Below are 22,387 nucleotides of genomic sequence, written 5' to 3' on the forward strand. Positions count from 1 at the left end.
ACTGGTGGATATTGACGCAAGGACATGGCACAGCCAAAAGTGAGTGTCTTTTGAAAGAAGCTACCCAGGGCTTTCGATGGGCTTTCGCATTTCATAAAACTACACTTCCCAGCGCACTCCAGCCCCTGTCAATCATCTGACTTCCAGTGTGAACCTTTTTTTTAACGTTATTTTCGGGATCATATCTCACGGTTCGAACAAACCTGAACATTATTGCCATAAAATAGAACGTAGTTTGTTTCTTTACCTTTTTGTGAACGTCTAGAAAAAAACTGTGTTGCAATCTAAATGGCGGAGCTATTTACATTATAAAAAAGTAACTGTACTACTGTAGCTATGAAGAAATACGCAAAAATTTTTATCTCACAGAGTCCACACATTTTTTTTTACACACAGTTATTGTTAAGTTTGAAGTCTCACGGTGTTCCATTAAAGATACCAATTGAACACCACAGATACCACAAATTCTTCTATGAAAGAGAGACATCGAGAGGTTTTGTTTCAGATTTTTATCATCAATTACTAACGTCCTCATATGAAACCCTCCACCTAGACTCCGTCTGGAGGAGGGATATACCAGACCTGGAAAGCGATTTTGATTGGCAAGAAGCCTGGGCAAATATTCGATTTACATCAAGGAACCCGGACCATCAACAAATAAATCTTAACTATATTCACAGGACATACTTGACTCCTATAAGACTGAAAAAAATGGGTCTTAAACAAGACTCCAAATGCTCCTTATGTACAAATGGGGACGAGGGGACATTTATGCACATGTACTGGGACTGCCCACCAGTTAAAATATTCTGGAAAGAGGTGACCCAGCAATTATCAAATCTCTTAACTCTGAATATACCTGTACACCCCTCTGTACTACTGCTGAATGATGTTTTTGAGTATGCAGTAAATTCACAGCTAAAGAGATTGGTTTTATCGGGTAACACAGTGGCTAAAAAGCTGATAGCATCACGATGGTTCCAACCGGAAAAAATTTGCCGAAAGGTCTGGATTATTACATATCTCGATGTGATTTATCAAGAAATATCTACAGCTAGAATTTTGGGTCTCAATGAATCCAAAATGACAATGTGGTTAGAAGTGGTGGAGATAATAAAAGCTAGCATATAATGGTAGTGTCTGGTTAGGAGCGAGGTATAATGGATGGATTATCCAATGGGGGGTCCGGGAGGGGGGGGTACGAGCTAGAGCATATGTGTGTAGGGTATTAGATAGCAGGTATTGGGGGTATATCCTGTATAAGACATTTAACTATATGGTGATTTCATTGGATGTGCACTGTTAATAATGCTTGTATATCTTATCGTGTGTTGTCATGTTTGTCTATATGTTTGTTTAAAAAAAAAAGAAAAAAAAAAAGAAAGAAACTGTACTTACAGTTCATTCATGGTGTTTGCTGCCTTGTCAGGGGCACCTGGTGGTACTAAATTCAGATTGAACTCTGTCATTGGAAAGAGGAGATTTGGCCCAATCCATAGATGTGTGACTTGGCCATAATAATGTCATTTATAGGCTTGATATTGTGAGGGCTGGGTAAGGAACTGCATGCTTCCCAACGAGGGGGCATGCCGAACATTCTACCTCACGCACCTGAGAGTGGTTGGCAATCAGCTCGTCGGGAGACTACAAGTACTGCCGACTGCCTTCCACTCATGGCCAGGTCGTTCTGTACACTACCATCTACTGCCACGTCTCTGGGGTGAGACGTCGTGCCATCTACTGCCTTACTCTCTCTCCGTGAGACATCGTCATCGCTCTCTATGCTTCCACGGGAGGATTCCTATGTTCTCACTCCTTTTTTCGTGGGTCCCTGTTTGCTGAGTTGCCCGTGGGCAGTGTTCTGGTGAGTCTGTCCAAGACCAGACTCAGAACTTTCACTTCAGTCATGGACTCTAGAATATTCACCAGTGTATTTTTGTTCTCCCTTAAAGGGACAGTGCTGCTTTTTGTTTGTGAATAAATTATGCTCAGGTTTTGGCTAACTCTCATACCTGTCTTGTGTTGTGCTATTGGGGTTGCATACAAACCGTAACAGATATTCTACGTTCTATATTCATATTTTAAATGGTATGTGTCCTGATGGCAAAATTCAGTACTGTATCTACAAATGCCCCTGTAAATCATCTGCCCTTCATTAATTTGCTTAGATTTTCTGTACACTTGATGTCAAGAAGGTGCTGAATAAATGTTTTACATCTGGTCAATGTTAGCATGGTATTCACTGTCAAAGATGAAATAATTAGTTTATATTATCCTTTGGTTCATTACAATTTACTCAAGCCAAGTAAGAGACACAATATTTCTGACACTGGGAATACATTCCCAGAGATCCATAGATGACCCTAGAAAGTATGTCTAGGGCTTAAAGGAAAGCTCCAACATTTTGGGAAATTTGCTTATTTAACATCTTCCCTGGAGTTAGACAAGAAGATACATACATTTTTCGTCTTTCTGCATGCATTAGGCTTAGGGAACGCCTGGACCGTTAGCCTAGCTTAGCTTCATCACTGGAAGTGGGTCAGACATTTACCTGAGTTCCCTACAGTCACGAAATACACACTCCAAATACAATCAAAATACAACTCCAAAACGTTCCTGTAAACATGTTGTGACCTGTGTATTTACCATGTCTCCCAGTCACACAAGTCACATGAGTCTCACACGTCTCCCAGTCACACAAGTCTCCCAGTCACACAAGTCTCCAAGTCACACAAGTCACACGAGTCTCCCAGTCACACAAGTCTCCCAGTCACACAAGTCTTCCAGTCACACAAGTCTCCAAGTCACACAAGTCACACAAGTGTCCAAGTCACACAAGTCACACGAGTCTCCCAGTCACACAAGTCACACAAGTCTCCCAGTCACACAAGTCTCCAAGTCTCCCAGTCACATAAGTCTCCCAATCACACAAGTCTCCAAGTCACACAAGTCTCCAAGTCACACAAGTCTCCCAGTGACACAAATCTCCCAGTCACACAAGTCTCCAAGTCACATGAGTCTCCCAGTCACACAAGTCTCCAAGTCACACAAGTCTCCCAGTCACACAAGTCTCCAAGTCACACAAGTCACACGAGTCTCCCAGTCACACAAGTCTCCCAGTCACACAAGTCTCCCAGTCACACGAGTCTCCCAGTCACACAAGTCTCCAAGTCACACAAGTCTCCCAGTCACACAAGTCTCCAAGTCACACAAGTCTCCCAGTCACACAAGTCTCCCAGTCACACAAGTCACATGAGTCTCCCAGTCACACAAGTCTCCAAGTCACACAAGTCTCCCAGTCACACAAGTCACACGAGTCTCCCAGTCACACAAGTCACACAAGTCACTCACTGTCCACCTCGAGGCCTACAAGGACCACGTGCAGGCCTACAAGCTAGCTCTCATCAAGGCCAAAACAAACTACTATTCCACCCTCATCGGCAACCAGCAAAACCACCCCAGGACACTCTTCTCCACCATCAACCGGCTACTCCGCCCCCTCGACCCCCCCCGCCCATCTGGTGCCCACGACCTCTGCTCCAGGTTCCATGTCTTTTTCCAGGACAAGGTCAATACCATCTACCAGCAGCTAGCAGTGCCCCCCTCCTCCCCCTCACCTGCTCCTCCCCCTGGGTGCCCCCCCCCCCAATGCAGCCTCTCCTCCTTCTCCCCGGTAAATGGTCCCCAAGTTGTCAAGCTCATAGCCTCAGCCAAAGCCTCCACCTGCTCACTTGACCCCATGCCTACCACCCTGGTCAAGATCTGCCTCCCTGCTCTCTGCCCCACCATGGTCAACATCATCAACTCCTCATTTGAATCTGGTCTCGTCCCCCCCTGCTTCAAAACAGCCTCCGTCACCCCCATCATTAAGAAACCCGGCCTCGACCCAGACGAGCTAAACAACTTCCGTCCGATCTCCAACCTTCCTTTCCTTAGCAAAATCTTGGAAAGAGCAGTGGCCGCCCAACTCCAACAATACATGTCCAACCATGAGCTCTATGAGCCTTTTCAATCCGGCTTCAGAACTCAACACAGCACAGAGACCGCCCTCATCAAAATTACCAACGACCTCCTCCTTGCAGCTGACTCTGGCCACATAAGCATCCTCATCCTCCTTGACCTTTCTGCAGCATTCGACACAGTCTCCCACTCCATCCTCCTCAACCGCCTATCCAACAACCTCGGCATCACTGGCTCAGCACTCTCCTGGTTTCAATCCTACCTCACCACCCGGACACAGTTCATCACCATCGGCGACTCCAGTTCCACCCCGGCCCCAGTCAACCAAGGCGTCCCACAAGGCTCCGTACTTGGCCCAATCCTATTCACCATCTACATGCTCCCCCTTGGTCAGATCATCCGCCGCCATGGCCTCAACTTCCACTCCTATGCCGACGACACTCAACTCTACCTCTCCACCAAACCATCCACCCATCTCCCCCCACACTCCCTTATCAACTGCCTGCACGAAATAAAAACCTGGATGTCATCAAATTTCCTCAAGCTCAACAACAATAAAACCGAGCTCATGGTTGTGGCACCCAAGGCCCTGCTCCGGAAGGTTGGGGATCTCACCCTCAACATTGACGGCTGCTCCATCTCCCCATCCCCTAAGGTCCGCAACCTGGGCGTTATCCTGGACTCCACCCTTTCCTATCAATCCCATGTAAATTCCCTCACCAAATCCGCCTTCTTTCACCTCCGAAACATTTCCAGACTCCGACCATCACTTTCCGACACCACAGCTGAGACCCTCATCCACGCCTTCGTCACCTCCCGCCTGGACTACTGCAACGGGGTCCTGTCCGGGGTCCCAAGCAAAACCCTGGACAGGCTCCAGTATGTTAAAAATTCAGCTGCCAGGGTTCTAACCCGCACCAAACCCTGGCAGCACATCACCCCCATCCTCATCCAGCTCCACTGGCTCCCCATCAAATCCCGCATCACCTACAAAACCCTCCTGCTCACCTACAAATCCCTTCACGCCCTGGCACCTCAGTACCTCACTGACCTCCTCCACCCCTACACTCAGTCACGGTCCCTGCGATCCACGGACACTGGTCAGCTCTCCATCCCCCGAACCAGACTGCGGACGTTCGGGGACAGAGCTTTCAGTGTGGCAGCTCCCACCCTCTGGAACTCCCTCCCCGCAGAACTCCGCACCACCCCAACTCTGGACTCATTTAAAAAACTGCTCAAAACCCACCTCTTCAACCTGGCCTTCAACCCCTAACTTTCTCACTTTATATGTATGTGTTGTGTCTGTCCACTATGTTTGTTGACTTGTTATCTCCCCCCGCCCCCCCCCCCTTATGTAAAGCGACCTTGGGTCCTCTGAAAGGCGCTATATAAAACGAAGTATTATTATTATTATTATAAGTCTCCCAGTTACACAAGTCTCCCAGTCACACAAGTCTCCCAGACACACAAGTCTCCCAGTCACACAAGTCTCCCAGTCACACAAGTCTCCAAGTCACACAAGTCTCCCAGACACACAAGTCTCCAAGTCACACAAGTCTCCTGGGAGACTTGTGTGACTGGGAGACTTGTGTGACTGGGAGACTTGTGTGACTGGGAGACTTGTGTGACTTGTGTGGCTGGGAGACTCGTGTGACTTGTGTGACTGGGATATGTGGTAAATACACAGGTCACAACATGTTTACAGGAACGTTTTGGAGTTGTATTTTGATTGTATTTGGAGTGTGTATTTCGTGACTGTAGGGAACTCTGGAACCACTTCCAGTGATGAAGCTAAGCTAGGCTAACGGTCCAGGCGTTCCCTAAGCCTAATGCATGCAGAGAGACAAAAAAGGTATGTATCTTCTTGTCTAACTCCAGGGAAGATGTTAAATAAGCTAATTTCCCCAAATGTTGGAGTTTTCCTTAACACATTCCCCGCCAACAGCGTTTATATACGTGTTTGGCCGTGGTCCGTTTTCTTTTCCGATTTTTATTTTAATATTCTATTCAATGTCACAGACCTGTATGTTGCCATTAAAAGGCATACTGGGACCCCGAGGGTGCAGTACCGGCCAGATCCTGCCAGGTGGCAGTATCGAGAGTGCAGTAAACCCTGTTCCAGACCCTGTGTTACACTCAAATGTCTCCAGGCGCTATATTTAGACGGAGCCGAGTGAATCGCTTCATCCGACCACTTCGAAACGCATCTGGCACACTCAATCCATAAGTTGTGTCAAATTATGTCCGGGACCAGATGGACACCAATACTGGAAATCGCGATCAGACAATTGGAATATGCTTTTTGGAATAACCCCGACCAGAGGTAAGGACTATCTGACATCAATTTCAGCTTGATCCAACAATGTTTTCATATCGATCCAGCTGATCGGCTTCTGAAGTGTTCAACACGAATGCCGTTACTGGCCATCAAAGCATAAAAAAACAATGAAACATAATACCTATTATATACATTTGATTTGGAAATAGTAGCGTGTCCAGGCAAGAAACGCCAACGCTTATAGTAGAATACACGTAGCGCCCTATAACTCAGCGTTTCATGAATTATCCCGGATCACTCCTAAACTATACTTATATTCACCACGGGATAACGCGCAAATGTATGCATGAAACATTTTTCTCTTTTTTGCATGTTCGACGGAAGAAAGTCAGTGTCAAATGACTATAGTATTGTCTCCATAGCTATAATATAAAATATAGATATAGCTCTACAAACAAGGTGACGCACTCCTATCTTTAAAGCGTGGCATAGCTACAACGGGACCCGGCTAATCCCCGCCGCTGAACAAGTTAAGAGGTTAAGTGTTTGACAAATAAGTGGCCCGGATTTTATGTTTAGGTAATGTAAAATGCCTCTGAGTAAGTACAATTTAATGACCCACCTGTTCACACTTGCCTTCACGTAACACGGCCCCGCTCCCAAGTAGCCCACCCCTGACTCTTTTAAGCCACAGATTCCGTTGTTTTGTTTTGTTGTTTGTTTGTTTTGTTTTTTAATTTCAACCACTTCATCCAATTGGACAGCACCTTGCTTCCTTTTTTTTATCTCTTTTATCTTATTTGTTTTTTCTTGTTGTTACTATACACATATATTCATAATTTCTTTTTTTATCTTTTATTTTTTTCAAAAAAAAATTCCCCATCCTTTCCTTGTACAGTGTCCTTGAGTCTGAGAAAGGCGCTTCTCTCTAAAGTTCATTTCAATCTATGTTAATTTGCCTGGCTGTGATATGAAGCGAACAAAGTGCAGCGGTACATATACAGCCGGGAACCAGCGAGATTCGTCCCAGGTGTCAGGCTTCCGATTCACTTCCATTCATTTTGAGGATCAAGTCTAAATATCATACTTCTGAACTTCTGTTTGTTTTGGCATTTGATGCGTCTTCACAGCTTTACTGTATTACCATTAAAAAATTAAAGCAGATCAATCTGTTGTACGTTTGAGTGTGCTGTGTATCGTTGCCTTGCTGGAAGAGAGATTCTAAACATCCTGTGAAAAGTTGACAGTTGGTCAAACTATACCTCAGGTGAGAAATAGCTATTTTACTGATAATTTGAAAATGTCAACATTAGCTCATTAGAGCTTCAGAAGTACAAGTACCTTTGACACAGAAAAAAACATGTTACACAGATTAATATTGCTGTATAGTTTGTTTATACTTCAGAAGTATTATATTTAGACTTAGACTCAAAATTAATGGAAGTGAATGAGGAACACCTGGGAGGAAGGGTGGTGTTGACCTTAGACGGAGATAAGCCTGCTGATTTATGTTCTACTGAGGTGAAATATCCCTTTAAGTAATGTTCAATGATTGATAATCAATGGCTTTTTGTAGAAGCCTTGTAGACCCCTATAGACACTATTTAGATTTCTGACACAAATCTAGTCTAGTGCATCTAGTCACCACCGTTTAAAAAAAGTTATGTAACGCCAATTGGTAGGCCAAACTGTTAGACCAGACGAGGGGCATGGTTAAAAGGATGTCATTGAGGATTCAGGTTTCAATACCCTGCTGTCGGTAGCCATTGTTGATGTCATCAGAACGTGTCAGTGGAAGAGTAGAATCAGTAAAAGACTGTAGAAGGACTATAGTGTAACCACCAGCCCACGGCACACATGAGCCCCACATCTTAGAGAGCTGCACTGGCTTCCCATTGCCACACAAATCCGCTTCAAGGTCCTTGACCTGGCATACCGTGCAGCGAGGGGAACGGCTCCCTCCTACCTCCGGTGAATGGTCTCTAACTAAACATCCTCAAGACCCCTACGCTCTGCATCTTCTGGCTGCCTCAGACCCACTCCTATCCAAGCTCCTTCAAAGAGAAGCAGGCTATTCTCTGTCCTCGCTACACAATGGTGGAACGAACTTCCCACCACAGTCAGGACAGCTGAAACCTGCCCAATTTTACGCTGTTGACTAAAAAGACACTTCTTCAATCAATATCTGATTTAAAAAAAAAATATGAATATAAATACTAACCTTCGTTCTGTATTTACTATTATGCACTTTGGTACTAAGTAATCTACCTCATCTATATTACTACCTATGCTAATACGTCTATACTACTATGCACTCAAGACTATAGCGCTCAAGTTTTACACTGTTTGACGAACAATGTCACTTACCCTTAGCTGCCAGAGTTGTACCCTCTCTGCTGACTTGTTGTACAGAACTTGTAAGTCGCTTTGGATAAAAGTGACAACTAAATGACTAAATGTAAAAATGTAAATGTAACACAAACACACACAGGCACGCACGCACGCACGCACACACACACACACACACACACACACACACACACACACACACACACACACACACACACACACACACACACACACACACACACACACACACAGATTCTGCTCAAACAAGGGACTAAACACGTTTTGCAATTATGCCACAACAATGTGGAATGCCCTACCCACAGCCGTAAAATAATGTGAATCCCTACCCACCTTCAAAACCGCTCTAAAAGAGCACATACGGGAGGCTGCAATTCGAAACTGGCCCCGGTAAATGTCCAAACCCCCCTCAAATGTATATATTCTCTTTTAGAAACTCTGTCTGTAAATAAACAGTACTGTATATTTGTATGTCGTGTATGTCATAAATGTTATGATAAATTGAAAATGGGGGACCCTGATGTAAACAAGACGAAAGTCTTTCTCTGGTCTGCATCCCCTTAACAATTGTGTGTATTGAGCTGTACTGTATTGTACCCATTCTGCAATCTGTTAATACAATTTTCAATCAATCAATCAATCAATCAATCACACATGCACGCAGACACACACAGTTGCTCTGTATCATGGGGCCCATTCCTAAATGCCAGTTGCTCTGTAGCACGGGGGCCCGTTCCTACAGTGTCTGCTCTGCAGAGGCCTCATAACAGCAGCTGGCTCCTTTCAACCCAATGGTTCCCACAAGCATGCTGGAACCAGCCAGGCCCAACCCTGGCCTCTAGCCTCTGGCTCAACGCTGCAATGTAACGGTGTTTTTGACAATGGGTGTTATAAAGCTGAGGGGAGAGATTTAAATATTATGGCTTTTTTTTTTTTATCTACTTTTTCTCCCCATTTTTCTATTTTTCTCCCATCCCAATTTCGTATTATCCAATTCTACCCTCCCCTGTCTCGAACGTTGTTAGACCATGCCTCCCACTGGTCGGCTGCAATGTGGACGAAGCCTTGCATCACGTGTTCCCTCCGGTACACGAGGAGGCAGCCGTCGCATCTTTTCACCTGTACAGCGCGATCTCTCAGCGGCGAGGAGTAACGCGTGGGAGGCTCACGCTGCCCCCGTTGCTTCCTGATTCTGCTGTACAAGCGCACCAACCGACCTGTAGGAGTCGCTGTCCACAACGTCCAATCCCCACCCACCGGCTTTCCCACCCCCTAATACTGCCAATTGTATTAGTATGAACGACCAGCCAAGCCGGAAGCAACGTAAATATTATGGCTTGACGTGATGCTGACAACGGAATAAATGACCCTGTAAGCATTGATGGCCAGGGTGAATAGCAGGATTGCCCAACGGCCTTGCATTACCACAGAAAATATGCGACCAAATGCCAGAGCTCATCATACGACACAGTTTTGTTTTATCGCAGAACTAATTCAATATTTTCTAAGTTTTCACTGTTAGACCATGTTGAAATGTGAAATATAAGCTTTACCCAGGGTACATCCTTGGAATAGGATAAATGGTAAAGGCTCATTAAGTGGCACCACTGGTAAAACATAATGTAAATTCATCTTGAGCAGGGCTTAAGAGAACACTCATTAAAAAAGAAAAAAAAGAAAACAAGAACACTAACCTTCTTACTGTCTTATAGTATCATGCACTCTTCCTACTATACTAATATGTCTTTACTACTATGCACTCAACACTGCAGCACCCAAGTTTCAGCATTGTGTGATGAACATTATTACTCAGCTGACTTGTCGTACTAAAATCGTCAGCTAAATGACTAAATGTAAATGTCATTCCATTCTCTAATGGGGATCGATAACCACTCGACACTGTGTAAGCACTGAGCACTGGGCTTTGGGGCCTAAGCTGATATATTGACTAAACTAAACATGCAATCCAGACCACTTGTTTATCAAATACTTTTAGCTGAAATGGTCTAATTTGTCTGGAGAGTTTGTTTTTGTTTGCTTTCAAAACGTAATTTCTCACTCATTGCATTTTAAAAGTTAGATTTTTTTGAGGAATCGTGACAGGTTTGACTGTGTCGAGTCACAAATGTATTGACATAAATGTAACATGACATGACATTGCTCGTAGGTGGCCCAAGTTCCTCTCGGTTAACGTAAATTTGACCGGTATAATGAAACATAGCTACATGTACAGCACAGTGAGGAAAGTGACAGTAGTGGTTGGAGGATCAAGAAAAGAGGGGCACCTCTTCAAACAATATCTGAATTATTATTATTATTATTATTTTTTTAATAACCTTCTTTTTACTATTATGTACCTTACTACTATGCTACTATCTTGCTAATGTCTATACTACTATGCGCTATTTGACGAACAATGCCACTGACCCTTAGCTGCCAGAGATGTAGCCCTCCTGCTGACTTGTTCACAATTTCTAAGTCTCTTTGGATGAAAGCGTCAGCTAAATTACTAAAATGTAAATGTAAATGTAGCATGCAAGTAGCATTACTTACGGATCCGGGGGAACAGTTGTCCACCTCTCCGACCTCGTAGAGGACCACGTCCTTGAGGAACACGGCGATGGCCTTCAGGATGAAGGACACAAACAGATGCATGTGGATGTAGTTCCTGGTGCAGTGAAGCTTCCTAGGGACGTAAGGAACGGGTGAGAGAGAGAGAGAATATGAGGAGACACATGGAGGAGACACGTGGACACAAACCATAGTTTTATCTATTTATTACAAAATATTTGCACTACATCCATACCTAATTTTTTCCCCTTATTTTTTTCAGTTTCAGTTCAGTTCAGTTCAGTTATTTTTTATTTCGGGCTTTGGACACATACAGTAACAACGGCCATTCCATAAATCACCAACGTTTTACCAGTTTGCATTTATATACCTTGTAGTGATTGTTAATTGTACATAATTCACCCACGAAACTATTGTTAGGAATAAGAGTTCCGCCCGAACATTATATGAGGTGGCACTACCTGCCACCACAAGTCAGTTGACTGCAAGCAACGTAGCAGTAGCATGTTGTGTTTGTCTCACAAATAAATGCTGTTTGCTCTACCTCGAGCTACCGTCTCCGACTCCCATCTCTCGGCACTACACTGGTGACCCCGACATTGGTCTCGCTGAAGTATCAGGGACCGAACCGAACATGGCAAACGATGCCGTTATTCTTCGATTGCCGGAGTTTTGGGAGCATTCTGCTGCGGCGTGGTTCGCTCAAACAGAGGCGCAGTTCGCCCTATGAGGGGTTGACGACGACGCCGCGAGATATTACCACGTCGTCTCGAGCCTCGGGAGCACTACAGCGGCGAGGACGGTAGGCTTCATAACAGCTCCGCCTGCCCGGAATAAATATGAGGCGTTTAAGACGCACCTACTCAGAATATTCGAGTTGTCACAGTCAGAGCGGGCCCGACGCTTGCTGGCTATACGAGGCTTGGGGGACAGCAAACCTTCGGAGCACATGGAGATGATGTTAAACCTGCTGGGTGCAGAACGGCCTGATTTCCTGTTTATCGAACTGTTTCTCAGGCACATGCCGCCACACGTGCAGACGGCACTTGCCAATACAGCGACTACTGATCCCCGTGCTTTGGCAGAAGAGGCAGACCGCTTCTACCTGGCCACTCGACACTTTGCCCCAGGGCTAATAGCCTCGACTCGCGGTTACACGCCGCAGGGGGGAGGGGCGAGGAAGAACAGGAGCAGCGCTGCCGCAGGCATGTGTTATTACCATGCGCGTTTCGGCGCGAGGGCGACAAGATGCCGTTCCCCTTGCACTTTCGTCATAACGCATAAACGCAGACACCTGCGCCCAGTAGCAGCGGTGAGCGCAGGTATGTCGAACCGGCTGCTTTTCATTAGAGACACACTCTCCGGTTGCAAATTCCTCTGCGACACCGGAGCTCAGAGGAGCGTCCTGCCAGCTACAAAAGAGGACACCGCCGGCAATGATAGAGGTCCACGCCTGACGACCGCCAACGATACCTGTAACTGAGGGGTACAATTCCCTGACTGTATTGATAAGTATGGTATCATTAAACCACTACCGCTTTATGTACTTTAACTACTGGCCATACAGTACACGATATCTAAATATGATGAACACTTTCCACAATGAAATCGGTTCCAGTCAAAGGTAATAATCAAATATTTAATGGAGCAAAAGGTACATAGAATATTTATCTTACATTTATCATTTGAATGCACTTGTAAGGCAAATGAGTACTCGTAGGCAAATCAACACTGAATGTCCAATCTCTGGTTACGCAGGAAGCAAGTATACAACCTGGCTCTTAGGGAATTATATCTATGGTACACTTAATGATATAGCGGGATATTCTGGAGGGGGTCCTCCCGGTTGTAAGCCGGTAGGGGGGGTAGGAGAGCCGTCGGTAGTAGTCAAGTCAAGTCAAGTCAAGAGTTTTAATTGTCACGGCATACAGGTATACAATGAAATGCGGGTGGTCTTGCCCGCAACGATGTGCAATACAGTGGTACATATAATAGAATCAAAAGAAGAAACAACATTGTGCAGTAACAGGTAGCAGGTAACATGGAGTGACATCTCGGTATCTGTACATAGTTATTTACAGCGCATGTGTGACATGCTAGTTAGCTTTGGTAGTGCAATACACTGTTCCTGTTATTCTAATTTAAAGTGTCCTTTCCTTTGGCCATAAGTGTGCGTGTGTGCGACATGAGTGTGTGCCCGCTCATGTTAAAGTGTTAAGTGGCTGCTCGTGTGTGAGCGTGCACAGTGTGCGTGTCGTGTGTGTGTTCATGTGTGCTTGTGTGTGGACAGTTCAATGTTCTGAGCACTCAATGTACATTGTTCATGGCTCTGATGGCCTGGGGGAAGAAGCTGAGCCTAAGCCGCTCTGTCCTAGTAGCTGGGATTTGCAGGCGTCTGCCTGACCTCAGCAGCTGAAACAGGCTGTTATTGGGGTGGTGAGGGTCTTTCATTATCCTGCAGGCTCTGGATTTGCACCTCTTGTTGTATAGAACCTGCAGGGGGGGTAGTGCAATACCCGTGGTACGCTCGGCTGAGCGCACCACTTTCTGTAGGGCCTTCTTGTCCTGTGCCGTGCTGTTTCCATACCAGGCGTGGCTCAGGGGTAGAGCGGGTCGTCCAATGATCGAAGGGTTGGTGGTTCGAATCCCGCTCAAGCCCATGTCCATCCCACTGCCGTTGTGTCCTTGGGCAAGACACTTAACCTACTTGCCTCGTATGAATGTGTATGCATGTGAATGAATGTTGGTGGTGGTCGGAGGGGCCGTAGGCGATGATTATTCGCCACGCTTCCGTGAGTCTGCCTCAGGGCAGCTCTGGCTGCAATTGTAGTTTACCACCACCGGTATGACTGTGTATGAACGAATAATGGACTCTGTAAGCGCTCTGGGGTTACTGGGGTGTCACAAAGAGCGCTATATAAATCCAATCCATTATTATTATTATTATTAGTGATGTTTCCGGTCAGGATGCTCTCTACAGCTCCTGAGTAGAAGGACTGGAGTATCTTCCCCGATACTCTGAACTTCCTTAACTGTCTCAGGTGGTAGAGACGCTGTTTCGCCTTCTTTACTACTGTGCCTATGTGTGTTGACCATGTCAGGTCCTCTGAGATGTGGACCCCCAGGTACTTGAAGCTGCTCACCCTGTCCACGGTAGCCCCGTTTATCATCAGTGGTGTGTGTGTCTCCTGCTGTCCTCTCCTATAATCCACGATCAGTTCCTTGGTTTTGCCAATGTTCAGGAGCAGGCTGTTGTCCTGGCACCAGCGTTCCAGTACCTCAACCTCCTCCCGGTAGGCCTTCTCGTCGTTGTCCGAGATCAGCCCCACCACCACCGTGTCATCTGCGAACTTCACTATGGAGTTGGAGCTGAACTTGGCCACACAGTCGTGTGTGTAGAGTGAGTACAGCAGGGGGCTCAGAACACAGCCCTGGGGGGACCCGATGCTCAGGGTGATGGTGTTGGAGGTCTGACCCCCCACCCTGACCGCCTGGGGTCTTTCGCTCAGAAAGTCCAGTACCCAGGCGCTCAGGGCGGAGCTCAGACCTAGCTCGATCAGCTTGTCCACCAGTCTGGTGGGGACTATGGTGTTGAACGCTGAGCTGTAGTCAATGAACAACAGTCTCACATAGCCCCCCTTCTGACGGTCAAGGTGCGAGAGGGTGCTGTGCAGTACCTGGGAGACCGCGTCGTCGGTGGACCTGTTTGTCCTGTATGCAAATTGCATAGGGTCCATATCACTGGGGAGGGAGGCACAAATGTGGTCCTTGACCAGCCTCTCGAAACATTTCATGACCACAGAGGTGAGTGCCACCGGTCTGTAGTCATTTGGACATGCTGGGGAGGGTTTCTTCGGCACAGGGATGATGGTAGACCTCTTGAAGCAGGCAGGGACCACTGACTCCGCCAGTGATTGATTAAATATGGCGGTGAACACAGGGGCCAGCTGGTTGGCACAGGTCTTGAGTATACGTCCTGTTATGCCATCTGGGCCAGCAGCCTTCCTGGTGTTCACCTGCATAAATGCTCTTCTCACACTGTGTTCCGACAACGAGAGAGCGTCCCCCCCCCCTCGCGGTTGCCCCCCCCCCTCCACAACAGCCGGCGCGCCAGTGACGTCACTAGCCGGAGAGCCAGCAGCGCCACTGTCTACACCAAACCGAGCGTAGAAGGTGTTGAGCTTGTCCGTGAGGGAGGCGTCGTCGCTCCCCATTGAGGGGGCGCTGACTTTATAGTCAGTTATTGTCTTCAGTCCCTGCCATAATCCTCTTGTGTCGTTTTGTGCCATTTGTGTCTCCAGTTTGTCAGCATATGTCCTCTTAGCAAGTTTGACAGCTTTGCGTAGAGTATAGACTGAAGCCTTATACTCCTCCATGTTTCCTGACTCTCTACCCAGGTTGTAGGCGGTGGTACGAGAGTTCAGAGCTGCTCTAATAGTGCTATCCACCCACGGTTTCTGGTTTGGGAAAATCCGCACCGTTTTCCTGAGGACAATACCATCAGCTATTGTTGTTATGTAGCACACCACTATGTCTGCTAGTTCACTGACGTCACTGGCGCTTCCTATGAACATATCCCAATCCGTGTCTGCAAGCACGTCCTTGAGCGTGGCCTCTGATTCGTCGGTCCACTTCTTTGTCTCACGTGACACGACGGCGTCACGTGATCTCTGTTGATATGCCGGAAATAGCAAGATGGAGTCATGATCGCTCGAGCTTGTGGACCCCGTTAATGGCGGAGCGGCTACTGCCTTGTAACCCGCTTTGAACGGGGAATAGCAGTGGTCGAGTGTGTTCTTCCCTCTGGTGGAGCAAGTGATGTGCTGAAAAAAGGACGGCATCACTTTCTTCAGGTTGGCCTGGTTGAAATCGCCGGCCACTACCATCGCTGCGTCTGGGTGTTTGATCTGGTGTCTGTTGAGATGATCGTGTAATTCGCCCAGCGCTTTGCCCGTATTCGCGTGTGGGGGAATATACACGGCAGTCATGACGACTGCTGTGAACTCCCTCGGGAGGTGAAACGGACGACATAGGATAGAAAGATGTTCCAAGTCCGGCGAACACAAGTTTGAGAGGACCTGCACCCCCTCGGGATTAACCCAGGAATTGTTCGTGATGAGGCAGACTCCGCCGCCGATGGTCTTTCCTGAGCCAGCGTTGCGATCTGCACGTAAGACTGTGAAGGCATCCGAGGGAGAGACACTTTTGTCTGGGGTCGTCGACATGAGCCATGTCTCTGTGAGACATATAATGTTGATGTCTCTCATCTCCCGTTGGAACCGGACCCTCGCTCTCAGATCATCCATCCTACCCTCCAACGAACGGGCATTCGCCAGAAAGATGGATGGAATTGCTGGGCGGTAAGCAGCTCTTTTTAGTCTCAATCTGATACCTCCTCGTCTCCCTCTGTGTCTTCTCCTGCCGTCGCCTTTGTTCTTTTCTTTGCCGCCATTCTCCCGTCTGATTTCTGCTGGCCATTCTAGGTCAAAAGTGTCTCCAAACTCCTCTTTGAGCCCGGGGTTCAGGTCCATAAGTGTCTGACGGTCGTATGACGTACCCGCCAGTGTTGCTTTAAATAAAAAAGTAGCAAAAACAAACATAATAGCTAAAAGTGAGTACATCGTTGCGGAGCTAAAACCAGAGGCGTCTGACCAGGGTCGCGTCCTCTCTGTACCGTCTGGTCAACGATATCTATGGAGACTTCAAGTACAGAAGACAGTGCAATAGACTCTTGATCCGCAGATGAATACACCTTGGTTCTCTTGTAGGCTGTAGCTCCACAATGAAGAAGAAGCTAGGCGACCTCAGTCTCTCTGAGCGCCGACTCAACTTGACTCCTCTCGGGGGTAAATCCAACACTCACAGGCGTCGGCGATTATCCGCTCCACAAATCACAGTACCAAAGCAAATATATATTCCAGCCGCATAGGGCTCAGCAGTCGTCGGGTAGGTAATCCAGTGTACATGTCCCTCGGTCCTCGCCTAGATCTCCTCGGATGAAAGCGCCATGTGGTCGGCCCAACCTGGATAAGACTCTAGATAACACGAGGAAGCGTTGGAGATGCTGGTCACTTTAGAACTCTAACCGCACGATGCACCATACACGATAGACTATTATTACTTGATAGAAATACGTCGCACTCGACGGTACAGTGCCAAACTCTGACAATTCAGTTATTAATTCGCACGAGGTCTCAATGCTATTCTAAGGCCAAACAGGCCATACTTCACCGCACGTCGTATCGTGGGTGAGGCTTCACGTTCTGTTACTAAGTTGGGAAGAAGGGTAAGGGACTTCTACATTTACTTGCGCCATATTTATATGCACGGTGAACAAATAGTGCCACTCTCATTTCGGTAGCCGTATCCCTGAGCGGAGCCGGGGCTAGTACGGACATGTCTCGTCGGTACCTTTGAACTTGACGCCAGGGGCTGGTCCCCTGGCGCCTGGTCCTTTGTCCAATAAGAGAATGAACTATTATGGGCTATAGTAGGCTAAAGGGATATTCCGTGCATATGTACAAGGAATATACAAGGGATATCAAACGACATACAAATACTATTCAATATATATCCATAAATAAATATATATATTCGGTTTAATCTGATCCTTCGTAACAATACCCCTATCCGCACCTACGGTACAAGGACCGTGGAACTGTGTTTTGGGGGCCAGCGGTTCACGTGGGACTGCATCACGGCCGACATTTCGTTCCCACTACTCGGGGCAGATTTCCTGGGTGCACACGGGCTCCTCGTGGACATTAGACATGGCCGCCTAATAAACGCGCAGACACAGGCTTCGTTGGCATGTGTCCGCGATGAGGCGACATACGGCGGCCTTCTTACAGCTTTCACCGACCACAAATCCCTCACGTTTTCTGAGTCAAGGGTAGCAGAGCCATGGTCGGCACGACAACAGCTCACGTACGATTCCGAGTGCGCCGCGAGACACGTCGCCGAAAAGCCCAACGTCGTCATCGGAGCTGTACAGCCGGACCTCGACTACGTCAACAGGGGCTCGGAACAGGCCTCCGACCACGACATCCAGGCCCTCAGGACTGCAGATTCCAGTCTACGCCTGGAGGACGTCGCGATTGGTCACTCGGGTCCGACGCTGCTGAATGACCTGTCCACCGGACACCCTAGCCCGCAGGCCCCTGAGGACTGGCGAAGGCTCGCCTTTGAGGTGGGGTACAACCACCACAATATTGAACCCGCCCACGTAGACATTTCCCAGCCCTTAGAGCTGGCCCTCTCCCCCCGCCGAGGCCGTCCGCCGCTACCCCGGGACCCGCCAACGACGGAGCCGCCGTTGGCCTCGTCGACGTCTGTGCCCCCGGGTGTCGGGGAGGACGCGGGCGCTTGCGCCGCCCCTACCTCCCTGCCCCTGGCTTTCCGCACTCACCGTGGCCGGTTCATGCCCCCGGGCACCGTGTTCCTTGCACCGCGCCCCCGGTGGTCCGCTCACGCCGCGGCCGGGTCGTTGTCTCTCCCCGCCGTGGAGATTTTGACCATGGATGAATTCTGGGGGGGCTTGTGTAGTGATTGTTAATTGTACATAATTCACCCACGGAACTATTGTTAGGAACAAGAGTTCCGCCCGAACATTATATGAGGTGGCACTACCTGCCACCACAAGTCAGTTGACTGCAAGCAACGTAGCAGTAGCATGTTGTGTTTGTCTCACAAATAAATGCTGTTCGCTCTACCTCGAGCTACCGTCTCCGACTCCCATCTCTCGGCACTACAACCTCATTGTTTGCATTTTGTACCTCATTTTGTACTTTAGGTGTACTTTAGTTTGTATATTGAACTGTATATTGTATATTTTGTATAGTGGGAGGACTTTTTTTTTACTGTATGAGGCACATTCTCAGGGGCTCACACAGAACCAAGCATTTCACTGTAATGTACATGTACTTTATACGTGACAAATAAAACAAAACTTGAACTTGAACTTTAAACACAGACAGTCACACACGGTCAGATTATAGAGTGTAAACAGTGCCTAGTCGGTTTATCATTTGATTTTGAGAATACAAAGAAGTCCCCTGAGCCACCCTAACTCCAGCCCACGCACGCCCACACACACAGCCACATTTTCATCTGTTGTGGGGACATTCCATAGACTAGTAGGGTTAAACTGGGTGAATATCAGGGTAAAAGTCTGCACACTACAACCTTTGTGTAAACATTTATCATTTCCATCTTCTGTGGATCTTTGTCATATCGCTTCACACATTCCATAGACTTACATTCATTCCTTATCTCCTTACCCTAATCTTAACCAAAACAATGACATGCCTAACCCTTATCCTAACATTACCATAACCCTTATAGATGTTTTACCATGTGGGGTGCAGCAATGTCCTCACAACAACAACAACAACAACAACAACAACAACAATCTTATTTTCATCACTTGACCAATTTGGTCCCCACAACGGTAGGAAAAGAAGGACACACAGCCATTTTCACTTGATAAAGGGACCTCCACGCTAATTATCGAATGTCCTTGGAGTTAATGGGAGAAAAATGGCCACAAACAACAGAGTGAATTAAGTCTACACTTAACACATTGGCGACCGCTGGGATGAGTCTAATATCACTAGAGACGACCAGCATTATGTAAACAGACTTGGGGCTGTTTGTAGAGCTAAATCTATACTTTATAGTATTGCTATCTGTCCATTCTCATTGTCAATTGAGCCCATAAACCGTCCCTTCAAAATGGCGTAAAGAAAAAAAAATGTCATCAATACATTCTCATTTTATAGCGCCGTGAATATAAGCTTTATACGGCATTTGGTCTAGTATATTTCCTGGAAGGCTAGATAAAGGGCTAATAGCTACTAACGTTATATCCAATGGCATTTCTGTTATACATAAGCTACAGTTAAAACTCAAACTGATCGGCACGATCCTCAAGCATGTAGGCATGAGGCCACAGGGAACACTGCATTATCGCGATAGTGCCCCTAAGAGGATCTGGCCGGTAATGCACTTTCTCGAATTCAAAGAGTAGGGTACATCTGCAGTGCAGCTCGGCGACCTTGAATAGGTTATTAAAATGGAATAAAAGCCAAAACAACTTGCCACGGATATATCCGTCCTTCGGTCCATTAAGCATGGATTCGAAACACGTATAAATCCGTGGTCGGGCGCCATTGTGTTAACCCATTCCCCGCCAATAACAAGTCAACTCGTTATAGCCCGCCAATCGAATACTGCCAACAATGAGTATACTCGTTATTGGATCCTTATTTCTTTTATTCGCTATTTCCATTCATAATTCATCCTGCTGTGCTGTGGAAATGTGTGGCACTGTGTCTGAGATCGCAACGGTCCGATACCGCCGCCTGGTGGTATGCGGCCGATGTTGCACTTACTTTCTGAAGGAAGTATGACTCTGTGCGTCATTGAAATTCCTCCGGGCGGAGTTTTTGAGTAACGTGGATCAAGATATACACTTGATCGCATTGAATCGCCTTCGGGACGCCAGATTCATTATGCTTTTGGGGGTTATGGCGTGGGCCAAATGGACATACGATCTAGCAGATGGCAATCAAATAATTGGAATATTCTTTTTGCAGTCTCATCGGCCACAGGTAAGAGCAATCTAACGTTAATTTCAGCTTGGTTGTAGAGCCATATGAAATCCGCGTTCACGGAATTGTGGACGGAATTGCGGAATTGAGCAATAAAAATGGAATCAACTGTTAACGTGTAATTTTGCAGAATTTGCCCTAATCTGGACTGAAATTCCGTGTTCGGGAGAACATGGAATGTGGTGCAATGCGAACATGACCGGGGACGCTACAGCGTGTTACACACAACACGCAGCAATTTCCAAGTGTCTAGCTGCTTCGGTGTTAACGTTAACTCATTGTAGGGCTGACCTTCGAAGCTTTTTTTGGCAATCGAAGCTTCGGGGCCGAGCTTCGATTTTAATTTGAAGCTTAAAAAAAATATATATATATTAATTATAATATTTTTTTTTATTTTTTTTTTAATCTTATGTTGTGGGACTTGTACAGCACTTTGGTAAACTGTGTTGTTTTTAAATGTGCTCTATAAATAAAGTGGATTGGATAAATTTATTAAGTAGCCCCTTTCGACAAGGTTTCACTTGGCTGTGCTGCCTGGGTGCAGTGGGGCTGCTCTCACAGCCAACGACACGACATTACATAATTATGTTGCAACCTTCGTCTATCAAGCAAACAATTATATTATATTTAATTGATAATTTATAATTATATCAATGCACCTACAAAAGCAGATGATTACAATTAAATTAGCCAACTTGGTAACACATTAGTCATAGCAGCATAGGCATAGCCTTATTAATGTTTTGTGTGGTGTCGCCGTCGTGTACAACAATACTTGTGATATGCCATTTTCTTCTGGCATATCTGGCACTCTGCTTTTTGGGCATTGTCTTTGCATATTTTAAAGTGTAACCACACGTCTGATGACTTCTTCGTCGACATGTCTGCTGCACATGTCCTTGTTGTTTTCAACACAGATAATCTCCATGTGCTTGTTGTAGAGAGGTGGAGTCGAGGCGCCGCTTACTTTAATTTAAAAAAAAAAAAAAAAAAAATTGAAACTTCCAACTTCGTGCCATCGAACGAAGCTTCGAAGTATTTAAGACAGCCCTAACTCATTGGGTGCCAAAAACGTAATTTATCATGTTTCGCCGCCAACGCTTGAGCGCCAAAAACTTAATATCTTGTTTTTAGATCCTTTGATCTTTTTCCTTTGATCCCTGTTTTAAACACTCAGCCGGAGCTCCCTGGCACATCTGCCTATGTTGGAATTGCAATGACGATCGAATCTCGCCAGGTGGCAGTATCACCTACCTTATGAACATGCATGAGCCAGCTATTAGTGTGTTAGTGCCAGCCCCCACAGCCCCAAACAACTAGGGACTCATTGCGAGAAGCACTGAGCAGGACACGTTCGAAAATCGCAGTCCTAGAACTATTGGATATTATGAAAAAGACTAAATGGATTATATGGATGATGATTATGGACGATAAAGTGCGTTTCCACCAGACTATGGACTATGTTGGACTCAGCACTACTGGTAAAACGTAAAAAAAATATATAATCAAACCGACCGATGAGGAAACCTATTCGGCTCCGTCTATAGTCTGGCCCGAGCAGATAAAGAAGACGGATGAGGGCTACCTAACGTTATATTTA

General features: G+C 46.5%; 1 protein-coding gene across 1 annotated transcript in view; it reads right to left on the bottom strand.

The window, feature by feature from the left end:
• Positions 1-22,387, bottom strand: part of vipr1b (vasoactive intestinal peptide receptor 1b) — a gene marked incomplete at both ends in the record, with an annotated part of 453,408 nt that overhangs the window by 96,517 nt on the left and 334,504 nt on the right. The window contains one exon of the mRNA XM_084326164.1: positions 11,159-11,291. Coding sequence (XP_084182290.1) covers positions 11,159-11,291 — 133 coding nt within the window. The remainder of the gene's footprint in view (positions 1-11,158; positions 11,292-22,387) is intronic.

This window comes from Notolepis coatsorum, assembly GCF_963971535.1.
Source record: "Notolepis coatsorum genome assembly, chromosome: 12".
Taxonomy (NCBI): domain Eukaryota; kingdom Metazoa; phylum Chordata; class Actinopteri; order Aulopiformes; family Paralepididae; genus Notolepis; species Notolepis coatsorum.